The 19,949-nt window shown below is 39.9% G+C and overlaps 1 protein-coding gene and 1 long non-coding RNA gene across 6 annotated transcripts in view; one reads left to right on the top strand and one right to left on the bottom strand.

The window, feature by feature from the left end:
* Positions 1 to 3,962: 3,962 nt before the first annotated feature.
* The window catches only part of LOC120954133 (uncharacterized), a 49,720-nt gene continuing 33,733 nt past the window's right edge, over positions 3,963 to 19,949 (bottom strand). For 4 of the 5 annotated variants that reach the window (XM_040374621.2, XM_040374622.2, XM_040374623.2 and 1 more), the window contains 2 exons: positions 5,982 to 6,254; positions 3,963 to 5,912 (listed from right to left, as the gene is read on the bottom strand). In XM_040374621.2, the coding sequence (XP_040230555.2) occupies positions 4,245 to 5,912; positions 5,982 to 6,254 (1,941 nt within the window). In that variant the 3' untranslated portion in view covers positions 3,963 to 4,244. The remainder of the gene's footprint in view (positions 5,913 to 5,981; positions 6,255 to 19,949) is intronic. The other variant, XM_040374624.2, reaches the window with a different exon arrangement.
* Positions 7,956 to 13,339, top strand: LOC125906804 (uncharacterized). Its single transcript, XR_007452156.1, has 3 exons — positions 7,956 to 8,344; positions 8,411 to 8,505; positions 8,623 to 13,339. It is a non-coding gene; the product is annotated as an uncharacterized LOC125906804 (long non-coding RNA).

The raw sequence follows: 19,949 nt of genomic DNA, 5'->3' as shown, positions 1-19,949 counted from the left end.
ATTATTATTATTATTATTGTCATTATGGCCTACGCGATCATACCGGCCTTTTCAGGACTTGAGTACCACGTAGCCGGATAGTCAGCTCTTGCTACGGCGGACGGTTCATACGCGATTAGAACCCACGACGGGCATGCAGATGTCCGGAATGATGGCGGTGCCGCGGGCCCGCTCCTATCCAGTGTGCAACTTGCATACTGCCACACTGTCTCCTGCTGGATGCATACGCTGCAGGCAGGGGGAGGGATGCACATCCACGATAAAAAAAACACCGTCATAAACCAGCGGTGGACCTAACGGTAGGCGGACTGAGGGTCGCCGAAGATCTCTAGTCTGTAGTATGCCGTATGTCTACAAGTGGACAGATTATTAGCGACAAGGGCCCCCGGAAAGATGGTCTTTAGGGCTCCGTGGCTGGAGAACCATTTGCACCTCCCCTCCCCCTATGGCGACTACAATTTTAGGGCCTGTGACCGATGATTGTAGGGGTCCCATGGCCACCTCCCTTCCCGCCGGCAATTTAAGTATACTAGTCTGTAGTATGGCTGTGTGCCACTACCCCCTCCTCCCTGTCATCAGTTACCATTGACAGGGGCCACAATTCGTCTTTCCGCCTTTCATGAACACCTTCCTTTCTTTGACCGATGGATCATATCATTTCGGAAAAACACATTTGACGACAGTTTTGCACACACACGTACGCTCATACCCTTGCGCAGACGGCTCAGCATATCTGTGTAATCTACAACATACGAAAGCAAAAGCTTAGTGTAACAAAGTTATGTTTAATGCTTCACACGTTCAGATCGATGGCAGGCCCCACTGCCTGCCAGTGAACTTTCCAGCCTGCGTTCTAGGTGCTGGTGGAAAGGAAAGTTGATGAAAATCAGCGGCGGGATGAACATGTTAATGCGAATTAGGATTCAGCGCGTTTCATAGCAAACCAGCGTTAGCTAGCGATTCCTTATTCATTTTTACATTGCAGCAATTGAACTTATTGCGCTTTTTTTGTTTGATTTGTGAAAATGTAACTTCATCGCCGCAATATTTGTTAACGGCATTTTTAGGCGCCACAACAGCTCGCGAGCATTGACCACACGCGAGAAAGAGATGGCGCTATGGAGGGAAAAAGCACGGACGACGGCTGACAGCGATTGGCCGTCTGACGCACCAACACATCCAAACCTTCGACAGCGCGCTCAGGCGAGGGGAATGAGGCGGAGCCAGGGACGGGCAGCTCGACGAGCTGCTCGACAAATTTGCCGTTGGAGAGAAAAGGAAGGCATGATAAAATTCTCAGAACGCCATAACGTCTTCCGTCGCTTTGCACAGCGGGCATTTACATGTGTGATTTTGTGAGTGCAAAAACTGTATAGAAACCAAAACACGCTCGCGCCAACGCGTCATCATTTTCATTCTCATTGCTAGTAGGGTTCTATTTTGACACGTAGTTTTTCACCCACACTACGACACATCATCCTAAACAGCCATCGGAATTCACATGCATACATCAACAAATGATCGAATCCCCTCCTGTCATTTCGTTTTCATTTTTCTACAGCACGGCTGTCAAATTGTTCGGAATAAGCCCACCCCAAGGTGGATTAAAAATATCAGGTGGTGGATTAGGGCCTTTGGATGGTCGCCATAGTTGAGGGACTTTACGTCATTTTAAAACCGTTAACAATTGGTTTCCGCACACATAGTTTAGCAAATAGAACAGATTTCTTTGTTATTACGTGCATTTTTGTGTGTTTATTGATTTTGATTTTATCGAAAAAATGAGATATATTAACACAAGATCTGATGATTTGTTTATGCACAAAATTTAAAACCATTTGAGTAAGAGTTCTAATCTCACGTAAATTGTCCATGCGGCTCGTATGCGGAGTAAGAGTTCTAATCTCACGTAAATTGTCCATGCGGCTCGTAGATAATGAGGAATTAATATGAAAATTGAAAAAATAATTATTTCTTAGTTTTTATTATTGGAAAAGTCGAAAATCCAATGAATTATAGAATAAATTCACGGAATAACACAAAGTAACACGCTATAATCTATGTTTTAATATTGAATAAGAACTCGCAAAGTCCAAAATATATTTTTAAAGAATATTTAATCGAAAAAATGGGGTACATAAATTATATGAACAAATTAAATGAATGTTAACAAAGTTTGAATCCTGGTGACCTTACGTCAAGTGACGAATTTTCAAAATGCACTAAAGTCCACCACCTGATATTTTTAAATCCACCTTGGCCCACCCGTATATTACACTCACTTTGCACCAACACATCGATACCTGTCACAGCGCGCTCAAGCGAGGGTTATGAAGCGGAGCCAGGCACGGGTAGCACCACGAGCTGCTAGACAAATTTGCCGTTGGAGGGATAAAGAAGGCATGATAAAATTCTCCGAGCGTCATGATTTCTTCCGTCGCTTTGCACAGCGGGAGGCTGAAATTTTAGCCTTCGAACTTAAAACGGAAAGAGCCCCTTTATCATAATAATTTTTAAATATTTTCAGCATGATTTTAACGCTTCAACGATCTTTTGCAATCGTTTTTTCCGGAGGTTGCAGCTGGATCTCATTACCCCTTTGATCGTTAAAGTGTTGAAGTGTTCGTGAATCATGCTGAATAAATTTCATATAATGAAATGAAATATCCGATTGATGTGGATTAACATCTAACACGCGGTGAATCACAACTTTGACATTCGATAGTCACTTGAAAAACCCTGTATTTTTGGTTAGTAGTTTAGGTTCAGTAGTGTTGCGATATGGATTTTATTCATAGTTATTTTATGGTATCAGAGCATCCTTTCCTATTACGCAGCTGTTTTCATATGTACCTACTTAAATTGTTACAGTTATTACTGATGGAATAACAGTGTTGCAAAAAAAAGGAGTAGAACATCTATGAAAGTCCAACATAGTCCGGGAAGAAAACAAAATATCACTGAGGTTCCTACTGCAAAATGCTATATTACCAAAACATGATCCGATGTCTCCAAAAATATAAATACTTTTTTGCCTAGAAATTTGCCGCCAAATTGATGATGTGACTAATAAATGTCAGGTGAAGCAAAAACACATACTTTCATTGTCAAATATTTATAAAGAATGGTGCCTGAAATAATTAAAATACCACCATATCATTATATCTTGTTACTATTACAAGGTGTTACTAAGTAAAAGAACTATCAAATGAATTGAAAAAATAGGTTAATAAATAAATAAATAAACAAACAAATAAGTAATAAATAAAAAAGTAAATAAATAAATAAATTAATAAATAAATTTGTATGTTTATGAAAAGATAAATAATATGCCTGGTTGGATTTTTTTCTACTATCAATCGTCATAACGGCTCAGTATCCTCACTGACCAGCTGTCATTGCTGACGAAAATTGTTGAAATGGTAACAATTATATACAAAATATGAACTGTGTTACATTTTGGTCCAAAGTAAATGTTTTGAAAACAATTCAACCAAAATTGTACAACAAATCAGAAATCTACTAAACGACTTTTAACAAGAGTATATTAATGTACAAAACAGCCAGATCAGACGATAGATGAAATGTGAAGAATCTAATGGCGGAATAGTCGTTGAATTAATTTGCTCTCCAAAATTGTATTCGTTTTTTATATATTGTTATTGAAAATTCAATAAAACACCTTTCGTTGAATGATGAAATCTTTTCGTTTTTTATATTGCAAATTGATTGTTGTACAGCCTGTACTAAGTTATCATTTTCTATAGTCTCAGAGCTTTAGGAATAATTTGATGATTACATTTCAGTTATAGGTTTAGAAAAATATGTTTTAATTCATGTCGAGAAATGATCATGGTGATGCTTCAATCGTGCTAACGAGCATTTTTCTTCCAGCACCCATCGTTGTGAATGGTTATCTTTTGTTTGCTCATCTTTTGTTTGAAAAGATCATAGATACATCGTCCTGTCTGAAGATTTGTATTTATTATTAAACATAATTCTCATAACATTGAATTTGCATATGTTGCGTGCTGCTTAGCAAACTGTTCTAAATACTATTTACTTTTTATTACTTTGTATCCAACGATATAATAAATAATATGAACATAATAATTTACCAAGAAATGTAACACATGTTAATAAATGTTCGCAATCTTAGGAGTAGAGGGGAATAAGAGTTGGAGAGTTAAAACAACAAATACTTCTGGCAATACCATTACCATTACGCCAGTTGTGAGTCAGATTTATATTTTGAAACTGATGCTATACGGACGATCATTGTAATGTGGAATACGTGGAAGTGGATAAGGAGCTTTTACGCCAAGTCGAACGTGAGAAGGAATGCGATGAAGCGGTCGAAATTTCTGCGCGTTTGAAACAATCGCCGGCTGGTTAACATTACTGTGATCGACGGGTCGTTTTGCTGCCTGGGCCTTTAGAAATTCAATCTGCTGTCGTAGAGCCTCTTTCTCCAGTTTGTTATCCTCCTGAGACTTCAAAAAGTGATGGTAATGAGGTCGACTGGTTGGACTACCGTCACCAAGTAGCTGTGTCACTAGAGACTCGTCCTTCGGTGCATGCTCAGCGTTCAGCAAGTTCTCAATCTGGCCCTTAGCTTCTATTCCAGCACCTAGATGGTCGGCGGGATATAAATTAGGGACATCTTGTAATTTAAATTTTGGTCGGAAGTCGAGTGGCTTAGGATTGTCTAGGCTACCAGTATTGCCGAGTGTATTTGTGTGTAGTTGCGCAAGTGACTGTGCCGACTGATGATGTGTTTGCTTTTGTTTATGATGTTGCATGTTAAGTATTGACTGGGAATGTTTATAATGTGGGGAAATGTGGTTTTTCAGTGAGCCAGAAAGTGTGTGGCCAATATTACTGAATCCGACACCGTCGCTAACTAGTTTAATATTTTTTACGTCGAAATCTGAGGCAAACTTGCTTCTCAATTCCACTGCTCCGACACTGACTGACCCAGCACTCCCGGAAAACTTTCCTTTACTATGTGCTGGTTCTTCCGAATTTTCATAGTTTTCGTCAGTTTCATAGCGACCCTTTCCAAAATTGGATCCAATTTTATAGTTATCTTTGTTTTCCAGATCGTATCGAACACGGACAGCCCCTTTATCATTACCTATTAATCCTGCGCCAAAGTGTTTGAGAGTATTTAAAGTTGACTTGACCAATGATGGCGGTTCAGCAAAGTTGTACTTGTTAATAGGTGAGTTTGAGATACTTTGCTGCTGCTTCTTTCCCGTACTGTAATTGTCACTGTCGAAACTCCCAAGACTTGAATGGAAATTACTCGCAGATACAAGTGAACCGCTACCAAAAGTGTCTGTTGACAATTTTGATTTCTGTCTGCCATTCCCAGCAACTCCTCCAGTAACACCCTCTTCATATTTTAGAGGTACTTTCTTAATATTGCCTTCGAAACTATATGAGCCTGTAGTTGCCGAAGAAGTAGGAGATGTGCCAAATTTGGTCTTTCCTGAAGAGTGGTCAAGACTGGCATACACCTCATATTCGGCAGAATCATCTAAGTGGGCCAGTTTGACAGATGCCTTGTTACTACTAGGCGAGGGATGTGAAATTGAAAACTTGCTAGAGATTGCAGATGAAGTTTTTGTCTTGCCAACTTGAGCGGCTATTGAGGTTGCTTCTAGCATGTGTGCTTTACCAGCTGTCACTTTAGGTTTTACGAAATCACCATTCAGAAAATCAAATGCTCCACTGTTTGGTTTCCGATCTTTACTGCTAGCGTTCGTCGTAGGAAGCAATGATATCTTTTTATGATTTTTGTAGCTGCTTAAGTTCTTGTCTTCATCGGATATAGATCCATCTGAAATGTTACCATCTGGACCACTATAGGTTTGTTTACTGCTACCAAATGTGTACTCGGAGAACGACTGTCATTGAAAAGATAAAAAAATATATATAACTACACTGGAACATAGCGATGTTTTCATCATGCTTACCGTTAATTTATTGCCTTCTAATTTAAAATTCCCAGAAGAACTATCACCGATAATTTTCGTTACTGGAGTTGAATCCTTTGCTGAAAATGGATCTTTTCCGCGAAGTTTGAAGTTGCTCTCTGACCCTTCGTTGTCAATTGTCAAGGGATAGCTGGTCGTAGTTGTAGAACCACGGCGATGAAAAGGACGACGACGTTCGATACTTTCAGCTGATGTCATAACGAGCAAAGCTGCAATCGTTACCGTCAATATCGCCATATCTCGAGATATTTCCTAAAACATTAGAATGAAAGGGAGGAAATGTACTACTCATTGATAGATTATTGTGTTGGCATGTTAATCAAATTTTGTTGCAAACGGGACACCTTTATTTTATGAAATTCATTTAATTCAATTTCTCTTTAAGAGCGATCGCCACGACGATCATAGTTTTTAAACTGAACGGATAGTATTTTCGAATTTAAAATGAGCAAACCGCTCAAAACGCTTATGACCCTTTTAAAGTTCCCTGGCGACGTGCATTGGCGCGATAAACAGCAAAAGTCTAAGAATAAGACACGCATCCAGTAAGGCCATCTGGATCTTCTTGACTTTCTATTTGGTACTCAAACTGAAAGGTTGTGTGTGCTCACTTATTTCTTCCTCGTCGTTAACGTATGTATTAACTTTCAAAACGCAAAACGCACACTATGTAGCTCCGAGAATTTCGATGCGACAGATTTGAGGTCATCGCAAAACTTGATCACTGCAGTGAGATGCCTAGTGGTGGGTCATGCGATTTATTTCGCTACCTGTTCCGGAATTGGATGCTAGCCTGTCAGAAGCGATGACTCGAACTCGTTACGCTTACGGGCCGGACTCCGAACTAGCGCATTCGCTGCACCCACGGGTCAGAATCGATTCCAACAAGCTCGCACCCGTTTCCAGGACGGGTCAGGTTGTGCACTAAATCGTATGAACTGTTACTAGTATCCATCACACGGGTGTAAATATTGTAGCAAAACACCATGACAGTAGGTGGTATCACGGAACAAATAAGAAAATCGATCGTTAAAGGTAGTTTTTTTTTATTAAACCGTATGAATTTGCTGTCAATCTCTGTATAAAATGTATTAAAAAGAAGTAAATTAGTTAACGATTGGTCGCTAAAACATATAAAGAACTTACTCGTGCGACTTAATAACATGTCCATCATGCGCTAAAGCCTAACATGGACCATCCTATCGTAGCAAGGACCGCGTGGTTCTAAAAAGTGCTGAAAGCCAGTATAGGCCTACATGACCGCGTAGGTATTTACATATATGCAAAATTAGTCCAAATAACCATGGTGCCATGTAGCTTTCTCATCCCGATAAAATATACTCAATCACTCATAAACGTTTCTCAACATAAGTTCTCAGACGCAAGCTTCCAAAGTCAATTTTTAGCTATGTTTTGAGAGCATTATTTTCACCATTTCTCAAAGGCACCTTAGACCGCGGAGCCATGGGGTTTCTCAACGCTCATTTTCTCAAGCACTCATGAATACTACTGAGAAACCTGCGAGAGCGAGAGGCTAGGAACCCACCCAAGCGGCATCGCTGAGAGAGAATTGAGCTTTTCCCGTTGTTTACCCCCCTGACATACCCACGAACGGTGTGTTTGTTTCTACGCGATGCGTTATATATATATATATATATATATATATATATATATATATATATATATATATATATATATATATATATATATATATATATATATATATCTGAACATGTGACTTATTTTTTGACTATTTTTTAATATGTTTTTGAAACAAACTTACATGTGTATATTAAAAACAACATTATCTTGAAGAATTATTAATTATACACGTGCATGTACATGCTTACTACTTAGGTTATCGTTGTAAGTAAATGTAAAAAAAATACATTTTAATCATTATTCAGTTTATAATTATTTTTCTGATTATTAAAAAAACACTGATTGTTTTAATTTAAACCGCATTGAAAATAGCAATATATATGATACAATTAGAACTCGCCAATTGCATTTATATCATATGTCTACAAAAAAAGATAGATTTTGTTTATTAAAAAGACATTTTTTATGCAACACGACTAATGTCTGCGTATTTTTTCATGTTTATTATTTTATACAATGTGGATTTACTGACTTTTCCTCATATTTATATGAACAACTCGGATTTTTTTGTATTCAATTGAAAAAGCAGACTTGCAATTGGCGAGGTTTGAATGTATTTCGCTTCGTCACATGGCAGCTCGCATATCTGTCAAGTTAGAAACGTAAACAAACACGGACAACTGCCCGTAAAGATTGTGTGCAGAATAATCGTGAAATTTTATGTGAAAACTCGAGAAAAGGTAAGTGTTCTGTGCATATTTCAGTAAATAAACTATCTTTTAATGCTTGAACACATTATTTCACAGGAAAAACATCATTTCATCCCGAAATTTGGCAACATTCGTCCGAGTATGATCGAGCAGCTGTGTGTGTGTGTGTATGCCGACGAAATACGACGCCGGTAAGATGAAATGTTTTACTTTTTCACTTTTACTTTACTTTTTCACTTTACTTTTTCATGAAATCACAATGAATGGTAAAAATAATGCAGATTTAATGATATTGATCTTTGTTACAGCTTCTACAACAATCACTAAAGCCGGCTGTGATCGTGATCGGCACATTCTCAACTGGACCAACACACCTGTCGTTGTGTATCTTCAACCAAACCAACGTTGCCATACACCACAAAATAGCATGGAAAGGAAAGTATTATAAAATAATGTCATATTTGAAAGCATTCTAATCTTTCATTGTTATTTTTCCACTACAAACAGGATATTGGATCACCGCATCGACAAGTGGTTTTTATGTGCAAGTGTTGTTAAGAAGTGTGTTGTACGGTGTATTATGTGTTTTACTTTATTTGTATCGCTTTGCAAGTGGTACAATTAGTGCGTTTAATCGTTGTGCTACTGCTAACGAAAAAACGATCCGAGCATTAGAAGCGGCAACAATAAATGTGCCTGACGCAGAGACAACAACGCCGTCGGCATCCGTTGATACCATCCAAAGTGATGGTTGAAATCGTATTTAAACGTGTAAAACCATGTATTGGGGCATGTAAGTATTGAATAATAGCTAAATAAAATACATTTTATCGTTGTACTGGACAATGTGCATCGAAATTAAAAAAAAAGTGTTTGTGTTTTTGTTTACATCCGAATACAGAACCCACAACGCTATACTGTGGTTCGAGCACTCGCTAAGTAACGCTTGAGCTTTGAGCTTTCATTGAGCTTACATAGAATGTTACACGCTACCTGCTCACTAAGGACTGCTATCGAGCAGTGTTATGAGCAGGTAGCGAGCAGTAACGCCTCCATACAAAAATCGCGAAACGTAACGCTCCAATGCTATTTGGGCAAGCGGCATCGCTGAGAGAGAATTGAGCTTTTCCCGTTGTTTCCACCCCTGACATACCAACGAACGGTGTGTTTGTTTCTACGCGATGCGTTATTCTCTGTTCCCGCTGCGCAAATTCGAGCAGTTTCCAGCGCAGAAAATGCACCAAAATCTGCGCTGGCCAGCGCAGATTTGGCCTGGTCTCCCGCGCTGTTCTTCAGCGATTTCTGCGCTGGGTCGCGCAGTTCGGGCAGTTCGGACAGTTCGGACAGTTCGGGCGGCGGCGGAGCAAAAAAAAAAAACGGTCAAAAAATTTAAAAAAATATTGGCGCCCATTTTTTCGTCCGCTTCTTCCTCTCCTCTCCCTCCTTCACCCTGGCTTGCCTTACTTGAGCTTCAGCCCGTGCCTTCCGCCGCCAGCTGATTGGGTGTTGTGGTGTATGCGTTGATACTTATATGTGCATTGCGGTTATGTATTGTTATTGGTGGGTGTTAGCATTTATTAATTAGTGTGTGACCTTGGGACGATGCGGGAGAAGCTGGATTGGGATTTAAAGTGTTATCGGTGTATTGATGGATTATTTTATTTCGTGCCGCTGCTGATGAGACCATTCGATGCCCCTGCCAGTTGAGGGTGACGAAGCCTATTTAAAACAAGCGTAGGAGAACGTCTAACACTAATCTAATATTTTTTAATTTGAACATGTTTGATGCTTCAACGACCTTCTAAGCATTATGTAGCACAGTGTAAAGTGGCAATAATTTTTTTTGTTAATGTGCCGAAATTTGTCTCGAGTTTTCGGGTCTCGACACACACACGCACACAGCGCGGGGAAAGTGACCGTTCATTCTATCATGTCGTGATTCCCCACCCCGCCCGGCGCTAGGGATGAGGATGCTACAAGAAAGCTGAACCAACCGTTCTACCGATAAGGTAGCCGTAATCGATCATGCGTGGAGGGGGGGGGTGGTCTAGTGGGGGGGGGAATGCGTGCTTGCGCGCTTTCGTGGGTGCGTGCTGGCGTGCGCGCTTTCATGCTCGCGGGCGCGCGTACGTGCGTGTGTGTGTGCGTGCGTGCGTGATGGCGTGCGCGCGTTCATGCATGTGTGCGCGCGCGCGCTTGTGTGTGTGTGTGTGTGTGAGTTTGCGCGTGTGTGTGTGTGTGTGAGTTTGCGCGTGCGTGTTTGTGTGTGAGTTTGCGCGCGCGTGTTTGTGTGTTTGTGTGTGTGCGTGCGTTTGGAAACCCCAGAACTATTTGATTCTGATGGGTACATTTTCATCCGCTGCGGCTACAAAGTCCATGCATTTTCGATCTCGCTACCTGAGAGACAACACAACCATTGGTATTGACATCTTTGCGATCGGCTCTGCTGTTGGGGGTATTAAAAAGACACACGATCTAAGCAAACGTGCGTGCGATATGTTGCACATTTATTTCTTCATTCAGCAACAATTCAGCAAGCGGGCGCAAGTGGAAACAACATTTTGAATAGAATCCATACAAAAGAGGGTTCTGGATTTGTTTATTACGGTGCGCGTATGGTGCTGCACCTGTCCGTCCAGAATCAGATGGCTTGTTGGTTTGGAGTAGTTATCATGACGCCGATTGACCGGCAATGCCTTCGAATGGGTTCGGATCGGTAGGTTCATGTTTTGGTCGAGTGCATTCCTTGCATTTGTCGCGCCACAGCGGTAGACTCGGCAGCAACAAAGTCAAAACAAAAACTTTCCCCGAGTGTGGACTGCTATGCTAAGTTCTTCTTCTTATTATTATTATTATTATTATTATTATTATTATTATTATTATTGTCATTATGGCCTACGCGATCATACCGGCCTTTTCAGGACTTGAGTACCACGTAGCCGGATAGTCAGCCCTTGCTACGGCGGACGGTTCATACGCGGTTAGAACCCACGACGGGAATGCAGATGTGCGAAATGATGACGGTGCCGCGGGACCGCTCCTACCCAGCGTGCAACTTGCATACTGCCACACTGTCTCCTGCTGGATGCATACGCTGCAGGCAGGGGGAGGGATGCACATCCACGATAAAAAAAACACCGTCATAAACCAGCGGTGGACCTAACGGTAGGCGGACTGAGGGTCGCCGAAGATCTCTAGTCTGTAGTATGCCGTATGTCTACAAGTGGACAGATTATTAGCGACAAGGGCCCCCGGAAAGATGGTCTTTAGGGCTCCGTGGCTGGAGAACCATTTGCACCTCCCCTCCCCCTATGGCGACTACAATTTTAGGGCCTGTGACCGATGATTGTAGGGGTCCCATGGCCACCTCCCTTCCCGCCGGCAATTTAAGTATACTAGTCTGTAGTATGGCTGTGTGCCACTACCCCCTCCTCCCTGTCATCAGTTACCATTGACAGGGGCCACAATTCGTCTTTCCGCCTTTCATGAACACCTTCCTTTCTTTGACCGATGGATCATATCATTTCGGAAAAACACATTTGACGACAGTTTTGCACACACACGTACGCTCATACCCTTGCGCAGACGGCTCAGCATATCTGTGTAATCTACAACATACGAAAGCAAAAGCTTAGTGTAACAAAGTTATGTTTAATGCTTCACACGTTCAGATCGATGGCAGGCCCCACTGCCTGCCAGTGAACTTTCCAGCCTGCGTTCTAGGTGCTGGTGGAAAGGAAAGTTGATGAAAATCAGCGGCGGGATGAACATGTTAATGCGAATTAGGATTCAGCGCGTTTCATAGCAAACCAGCGTTAGCTAGCGATTCCTTATTCATTTTTACATTGCAGCAATTGAACTTATTGCGCTTTTTTTGTTTGATTTGTGAAAATGTAACTTCATCGCCGCAATATTTGTTAACGGCATTTTTAGGCGCCACAACAGCTCGCGAGCATTGACCACACGCGAGAAAGAGATGGCGCTATGGAGGGAAAAAGCACGGACGACGGCTGACAGCGATTGGCCGTCTGACGCACCAACACATCCAAACCTTCGACAGCGCGCTCAGGCGAGGGGAATGAGGCGGAGCCAGGGACGGGCAGCTCGACGAGCTGCTCGACAAATTTGCCGTTGGAGAGAAAAGGAAGGCATGATAAAATTCTCAGAACGCCATAACGTCTTCCGTCGCTTTGCACAGCGGGTATTTGGGTTTCGATTGCTTCCCGCACAACAAAATCGAGCGGTTTTGAGCTCGCTTTCTAGCTCGCATTCCGCCGAAACCGATCGAGAAAGCGAGCAGAATCGTCCGAAGAACCGATCGAAGCTCTTAATCGATTGAAGCGTTTACGGTCGTTCGAGAGAGCGCGTTGTATGTGTTTGTCTCTTTCTGACAAAAAAGCTCCGGGACGCAATCGTGTTGGCGCAAAAATCATAATGGCCGAAAAATACTTCACTCCGACGTTCTTCTTCTCCCCTCCTCCTCCCTTATACCGCTTTATCATTATTATTTCTTGTTCTCTAGCTACATTGAGCGAGCGGCTGAGAAGTTTTCGATCGCTTTGCGCAGCGGGTGGCAAACAATGACGCCAAAACTCAAAGCGTTCATATGAGTTGAATTTCGGCAGAATTTCGACATTAAACTTTATTCCGGAAACTGGTACAACATCCCTTACATCCCGCACAACAAAATCGAGCAGTTTTTGAGCTCGGTTCGTAGCTCGCTTTCCGCCGAAACCGATGGAGAAAGCGAGCAGAAACGTCCGAAGAACCGATCGAACGTCCTCTTCATCAATTGAAGCGTTTACGATCGTTCGAGAGAGCGCGTTGTATGTGTTTGTCTCTTTCTCACAAAAAAGCGACCGTGTTGGCGCAAAAATGATAATGGTCGAAAAATAGTTTACACCCACGTTCGCTTTCTTCCCTTTTTCCCTTCTTCCCCATCTTTTCATCTCGCTTTTTCATTATTGGTTATTGCTCTCTAGCTACATTGAGCGAGAGTTTGAGAAGTTTTCGATCGCTTTGCGCAGCGGGGTATTTATAATTAAAAATGCAGCCTTGAAAGCAGTAACATTCTGTTTTTGCATTAAAATGTTGATAACATTAAACATGATATTTAAAAAAAAGGTAGTTAGCTCCAATTGAGCGACTGACCCGACCTGACTGACTGATTGACCATCATACTGAACGAACTACATCGCACGCGTTCACTGAAAAGAATCAAATTGCCCTAGATTGTACGCAAGATCCAATTAACACCGCGCTCTAGCAGCTATCAAACATGACATCAAGGCACGGGTACATTGATCGCTAATATAATTTCAATTATTACAAGCGCATCTGGTAGCAGCTGTCCAAAGCATTTTGCCATATCATTCTAGACATTTTCAGAAAATATGTTATTTTTCCATTTTACATGCGCACTGCGAATCAAATGTCGTTTTCATTGCGTACGGATGCTGGAACTAGCCGGTGTGCTGGGGAAGTTCAAATACATAAAGTAGGCGAAAGCGGGGCAAAATGGGCATGTGGGGCAAAATGGGCACCCTCTATTTAAGCATTTTTTGACTACAAAGATTCTTATCAATGCTCAAAATGTATTCATTAGAGTGTTCTATGAACACCATGTAAGTTTCATAACCCAAACAAACAAATAACCAAGAAAAATGCAAAATAAGGTTTAGTCGCATATTGATGTAATTTTAGCCACATCGAAAATAAGCTAAACCAGTGTTACAGGGATGGGTAGAAGTTTTGGATGATATATTTTAGAAGATATGATATTTCTATACAATTTGTCGAAAGAAAGCAAGGCGATTGAATGCGTATTTTTACGAATATAACAAAAAATACAAAAATGATTCACGTAGGGAAGGTGTGTGTGTGTGTGTGTGTGTGTGTGTGAGAGAGAGAGAGAGAGAACTGACCTCAATTAATTACATGTAGTCTTCGATACGCGCCGTACCTTTTATACGCAGCCTGCCATAACAGTCATACGCGGGCTGAGATGCCGCAGCTGACATCTATTCAATCGAAGTTGAGAATCTTTCAATTAATATGGAAAGTGCACCAAAAACGGTGGTTGACTATCGGCTTTTTAAATCGAGTCAATCTTATAGGCTGTGCCCAGTTGTTAGTTGGAATTGAAACCCCTCTACGTTATCAAATGCAAAATAAATTCCCTACTGGTAAAATATAATATTTTCTACAGGAAGATATACGATAGTAATATTTTGTTAGCGCTATCACATCAAATAATTAATTTTGTGACTAAACCCTATAAAAACAGGACAATTAGTAATAATTTGGTTAGAAACGGAGATGTTCGACTAACGAAAAAAGTATTAGCATTCGAATATTTTGGGAACACTGTGTACAATGTAATTTTACTGCTTTAACACTTTAACCGCCGGCCTGACGTCACAGTTTTACGAGTGACAACGTATATATATATATATATATATATATATATATATATATATATATATATATATATATATATATATATATATATATATATATATCTATAAATATAGAAAGCAAGGCGATTGAATGCGTATTTTTACGACTATAACAAAAAATACAAAAATGATTCACGTAGGGAAGGTGTGTGTGTGTGTGTGTGTGTGATATATATATATATATATATATATATATATATATATATATCACACACACACACACACCTTCCCTACGTGAATCATTTTTGTATTTTTTGTTATAGTCGTAAAAATACGCATTCAATCGCCTTGCTTTCTATATATATAGATATATATATATATATATATATATATATATATATATATATATATATATATATATATATATATATATATATATATATATATATATATATATATATATATATATATATATATATATATATATATATATATATATATATATATACGTTGTCACTCGTAAAACTGTGACGTCAGGCCGGCGGTTAAAGTGTTAAAGCAGTAAAATTACATTGTACACAGTGTTCCCAAAATATTCGAATGCTAATACTTTTTTCGTTAGTCGAACATCTCCGTTTCTAACCAAATTATTACTAATTGTCCTGTTTTTATAGGGTTTAGTCACAAAATTAATTATTTGATGTGATAGCGCTAACAAAATATTACTATCGTATATCTTCCTGTAGAAAATATTATATTTTACCAGTAGGGAATTTATTTTGCATTTGATAACGTAGAGGGGTTTCAATTCCAACTAACAACTGGGCACAGCCTATAAGATTGACTCGATTTAAAAAGCCGATAGTCAACCACCGTTTTTGGTGCACTTTCCATATTAATTGAAAGATTCTCAACTTCGATTGAATAGATGTCAGCTGCGGCATCTCAGCCCGCGTATGACTGTTATGGCAGGCTGCGTATAAAAGGTACGGCGCGTATCGAAGACTACATGTAATTAATTGAGGTCAGTTCTCTCTCTCTCTCTCTCTCTCTCACACACACACACACACACACACACACACACACACACCTTCCCTACGTGAATCATTTTTGTATTTTTTGTTATATTCGTAAAAATACGCATTCAATCGCCTTGCTTTCTTTCGACAAATTGTATAGAAATATCATATCTTCTAAAATATATCATCCAAAACTTCTACCCATCCCTGTAACACTGGTTTAGCTTATTTTCGATGTGGCTAAAATTACATCAATATGCGACTAAACCTTATTTTGCATTTTTCTTGGTTATTTGTTTGTTTGGGTTATGAAACTTACATGGTGTTCATAGAACACTCTAATGAATACATTTTGAGCATTGATAAGAATCTTTGTAGTCAAAAAATGCTTAAATAGAGGATGCCCATTTTGCCCGACATGCCCATTTTGCCCCGCTTTCGCCTACTTTATGTATTTGAACTTCCCCAGCACACCGGCTAGTTCCAGCATCCGTACGCAATGAAAACGACATTTGATTCGCAGTGCGCATGTAAAATGGAAAAATAACATATTTTCTGAAAATGTCTAGAATGATATGGCAAAATGCTTTGGACAGCTGCTACCAGATGCGCTTGTAATAATTGAAATTATATTAGCGATCAATGTACCCGTGCCTTGATGTCATGTTTGATAGCTGCTAGAGCGCGGTGTTAATTGGATCTTGCGTACAATCTAGGGCAATTTGATTCTTTTCAGTGAACGCGTGCGATGTAGTTCGTTCAGTATGATGGTCAATCAGTCAGTCAGGTCGGGTCAGTCGCTCAATTGGAGCTAACTACCTTTTTTTTAAATATCATGTTTAATGTTATCAACATTTTAATGCAAAAACAGAATGTTACTGCTTTCAAGGCTGCATTTTTAATTATAAATACCCCGCTGCGCAAAGCGATCGAAAACTTCTCAAACTCTCGCTCAATGTAGCTAGAGAGCAATAACCAATAATGAAAAAGCGAGATGAAAAGATGGGGAAGAAGGGAAAAAGGGAAGAAAGCGAACGTGGGTGTAAACTATTTTTCGACCATTATCATTTTTGCGCCAACACGGTCGCTTTTTTGTGAGAAAGAGACAAACACATACAACGCGCTCTCTCGAACGATCGTAAACGCTTCAATTGATGAAGAGGACGTTCGATCGGTTCTTCGGACGTTTCTGCTCGCTTTCTCCATCGGTTTCGGCGGAAAGCGAGCTACGAACCGAGCTCAAAAACTGCTCGATTTTGTTGTGCGGGATGTAAGGGATGTTGTACCAGTTTCCGGAATAAAGTTTAATGTCGAAATTCTGCCGAAATTCAACTCATATGAACGCTTTGAGTTTTGGCGTCATTGTTTGCCACCCGCTGCGCAAAGCGATCGAAAACTTCTCAGCCGCTCGCTCAATGTAGCTAGAGAACAAGAAATAATAATGATAAAGCGGTATAAGGGAGGAGGAGGGGAGAAGAAGAACGTCGGAGTGAAGTATTTTTCGGCCATTATGATTTTTGCGCCAACACGATTGCGTCCCGGAGCTTTTTTGTCAGAAAGAGACAAACACATACAACGCGCTCTCTCGAACGACCGTAAACGCTTCAATCGATTAAGAGCTTCGATCGGTTCTTCGGACGATTCTGCTCGCTTTCTCGATCGGTTTCGGCGGAATGCGAGCTAGAAAGCTCGATTTTGTTGTGCGGGAAGCAATCGAAACCCAAATAGCATTGGAGCGTTACGTTTCGCGATTTTTGTATGGAGGCGTTACTGCTCGCTACCTGCTCATAACACTGCTCGATAGCAGTCCTTAGTGTGTGATATATATATATATATATATATATATATATATATATATATATATATATATATATATATATATATATATATATATATATATATATATATATATATATATATATATATATATATATATATATATATATATATATATATATATATATATATATATATATATATATATATATATATATAAAGCCCTGTAATGGGATCCGAAGCCCTCCGAGGGATAACATAGGCTCTCCCATCCAACTCCTATTCCGACACGTCCTCGTCGTGCAGAGTGGTAACATGTGCCTCCATATATCCTAGCTTGGGTACACGGGCTAGATCCAACCCCTTGGGCGGATGGTGGAATATGGCGAACCAGGAGGGGGTGGGTATCCCGGGAAACTGGGTGCCTGAACGTCGGGGGGGCAACCTGACGCTAAATAAAACGGCCACTTGGGCGCAGGGCCAGTCTCACGTAACAAATGACTACAGAAAGCACCAGAAGGATACAATAAGCCGCCGACGACAGTCGAGCCTGTTAAACGTAAGAACTTATCGAGGAGCCAATATCGATTCCGATCACTACTTGGTTGGCTTAGTGATACGTTGTAGAATCGCCCGCCCCCGCGCCAATGGGGGCGGAGAAAACACGCAGCTTCGGCTCAACACGGACTCTCTAAGTGACACGAATGTCCAACAGGAATTCAAAGCCGCTTTAGACGAGTCTCTACTACCAGAAAACAGATATGAAACTACGAGCGGAAGGTAGAACGCTCTAAAAACAAAAATAATAAACTGTGCAAGAAATATACTCCCACCACGTCGTGGCAACACCAAATCTGGCTGGTTCGACGATGAATGCAGACAAGTGACCGAACGTAAGAATACTGCATACCGAGCAATGCAGCAACGGTAAAGAACGCGGGCATGCGCAGAGGAATATTCACGGCTCAGACGCGAAGAGAAACGAGTTCACCGTTCCAAGAAGCATGCTTTGGAAGAGCAAAACATGCGGGAACTCGAGCAAACCAGAGAGGCGTACGGACCAACACGAAAGTTTTACCAAGCGATAGCAGGTCACCGAAACAACGTTGTAGCTAAGGTAACCTGCTGTCGCAACAAGGATTTAGATCTGGTTAGTAACCAGCCAGAGGCCCTCTCGCGGTGGGCTCAGTACTTTGATGAATTACTCAACGACCAGTTAAACGAACAGCTAGAAGTGCCACTAGCCGATAGTGTCATACATATATATATATATATATATATATATATATATATATATATATATATATATATATATATATATATGTATATATATATATATATATATATATATATATATATATATATATATATATATATATATATATATATATATATATATATATATATATATATATATATATATATATATGTATATATATATATATATATAGAAGTTTAAATATTAATAGAATATATATAGAATATAGAATATATATAGAATATATATAGAATAGAAGTTTAAATATTCTAATATATATATATATATATATATATATATATATATATATATATATATATATATATATATATATATATATATGTATATATATATATATATATATATATATATATATATATATATATATATATATATATATATATATATATATATATATATATACATATATATACATATATAAAGAATATCCAAGCACCATCATTCCTCAATAGAGCCAACTCAGAACTTTTCACTATAACAAACTGCAATATCCCGGATATCACAACACTGTTACATCTTGGCACTCGGCCGTGGGGGTTCATGGGCCTAACATAGAGTGGCATTTTAAAAACATCCTTAAAGCAGGCTGCAACAGTACAATAGCACAAAAACATTTCATAGAACACATCAACAACAAATACATTAAGCACAACCACATTTATACCGATGGATCCGTCGATGAAGCAGCAGCAGGATTCGGGATTTACTTACACATTGATAAAGTAGCGTCCAAACTGCCGGATCATTCTTCCATCTTTACGGCAGAAACGTTGGCATTAATCCAGGCAGTTGAAGATACCCTTCGCTCTGACCTGGAAAACGTCATCTTTACCGACAGTGCGAGTGTCCTCTCGGCACTAGAGCATGGAACATGTAAGGACCCAAACATCCAAAAGCTCTACCAGGTCACTAGCCCACACATAAACCAGGATCAACAACTCACCATCTGTTGGATACCTGGTCACACTGGTATCAAAGGCAACGAGATCGCCGACCGCCTCGCCAACAAAGGCCGAAGAAAAACATCAACCTACAACACTTCGTTGCCTAAAAGGGACGCAATTATCTATATAAATGGAAAAATAAGAGAGGCGTGGGAAAAGGAATGGTTTAAAACCAAAAACAACTTCCTTCGGCTAGTGAAATTAACAACTACACCATGG

Source organism: Anopheles coluzzii, chromosome X (genome assembly GCF_943734685.1).
Source record: "Anopheles coluzzii chromosome X, AcolN3, whole genome shotgun sequence".
Classification (NCBI taxonomy): Eukaryota; Metazoa; Arthropoda; class Insecta; order Diptera; family Culicidae; genus Anopheles; species Anopheles coluzzii.
Note: the sequence above shows the minus strand (reverse complement) of the source record. Positions and strands in the feature narration are given on the sequence as shown.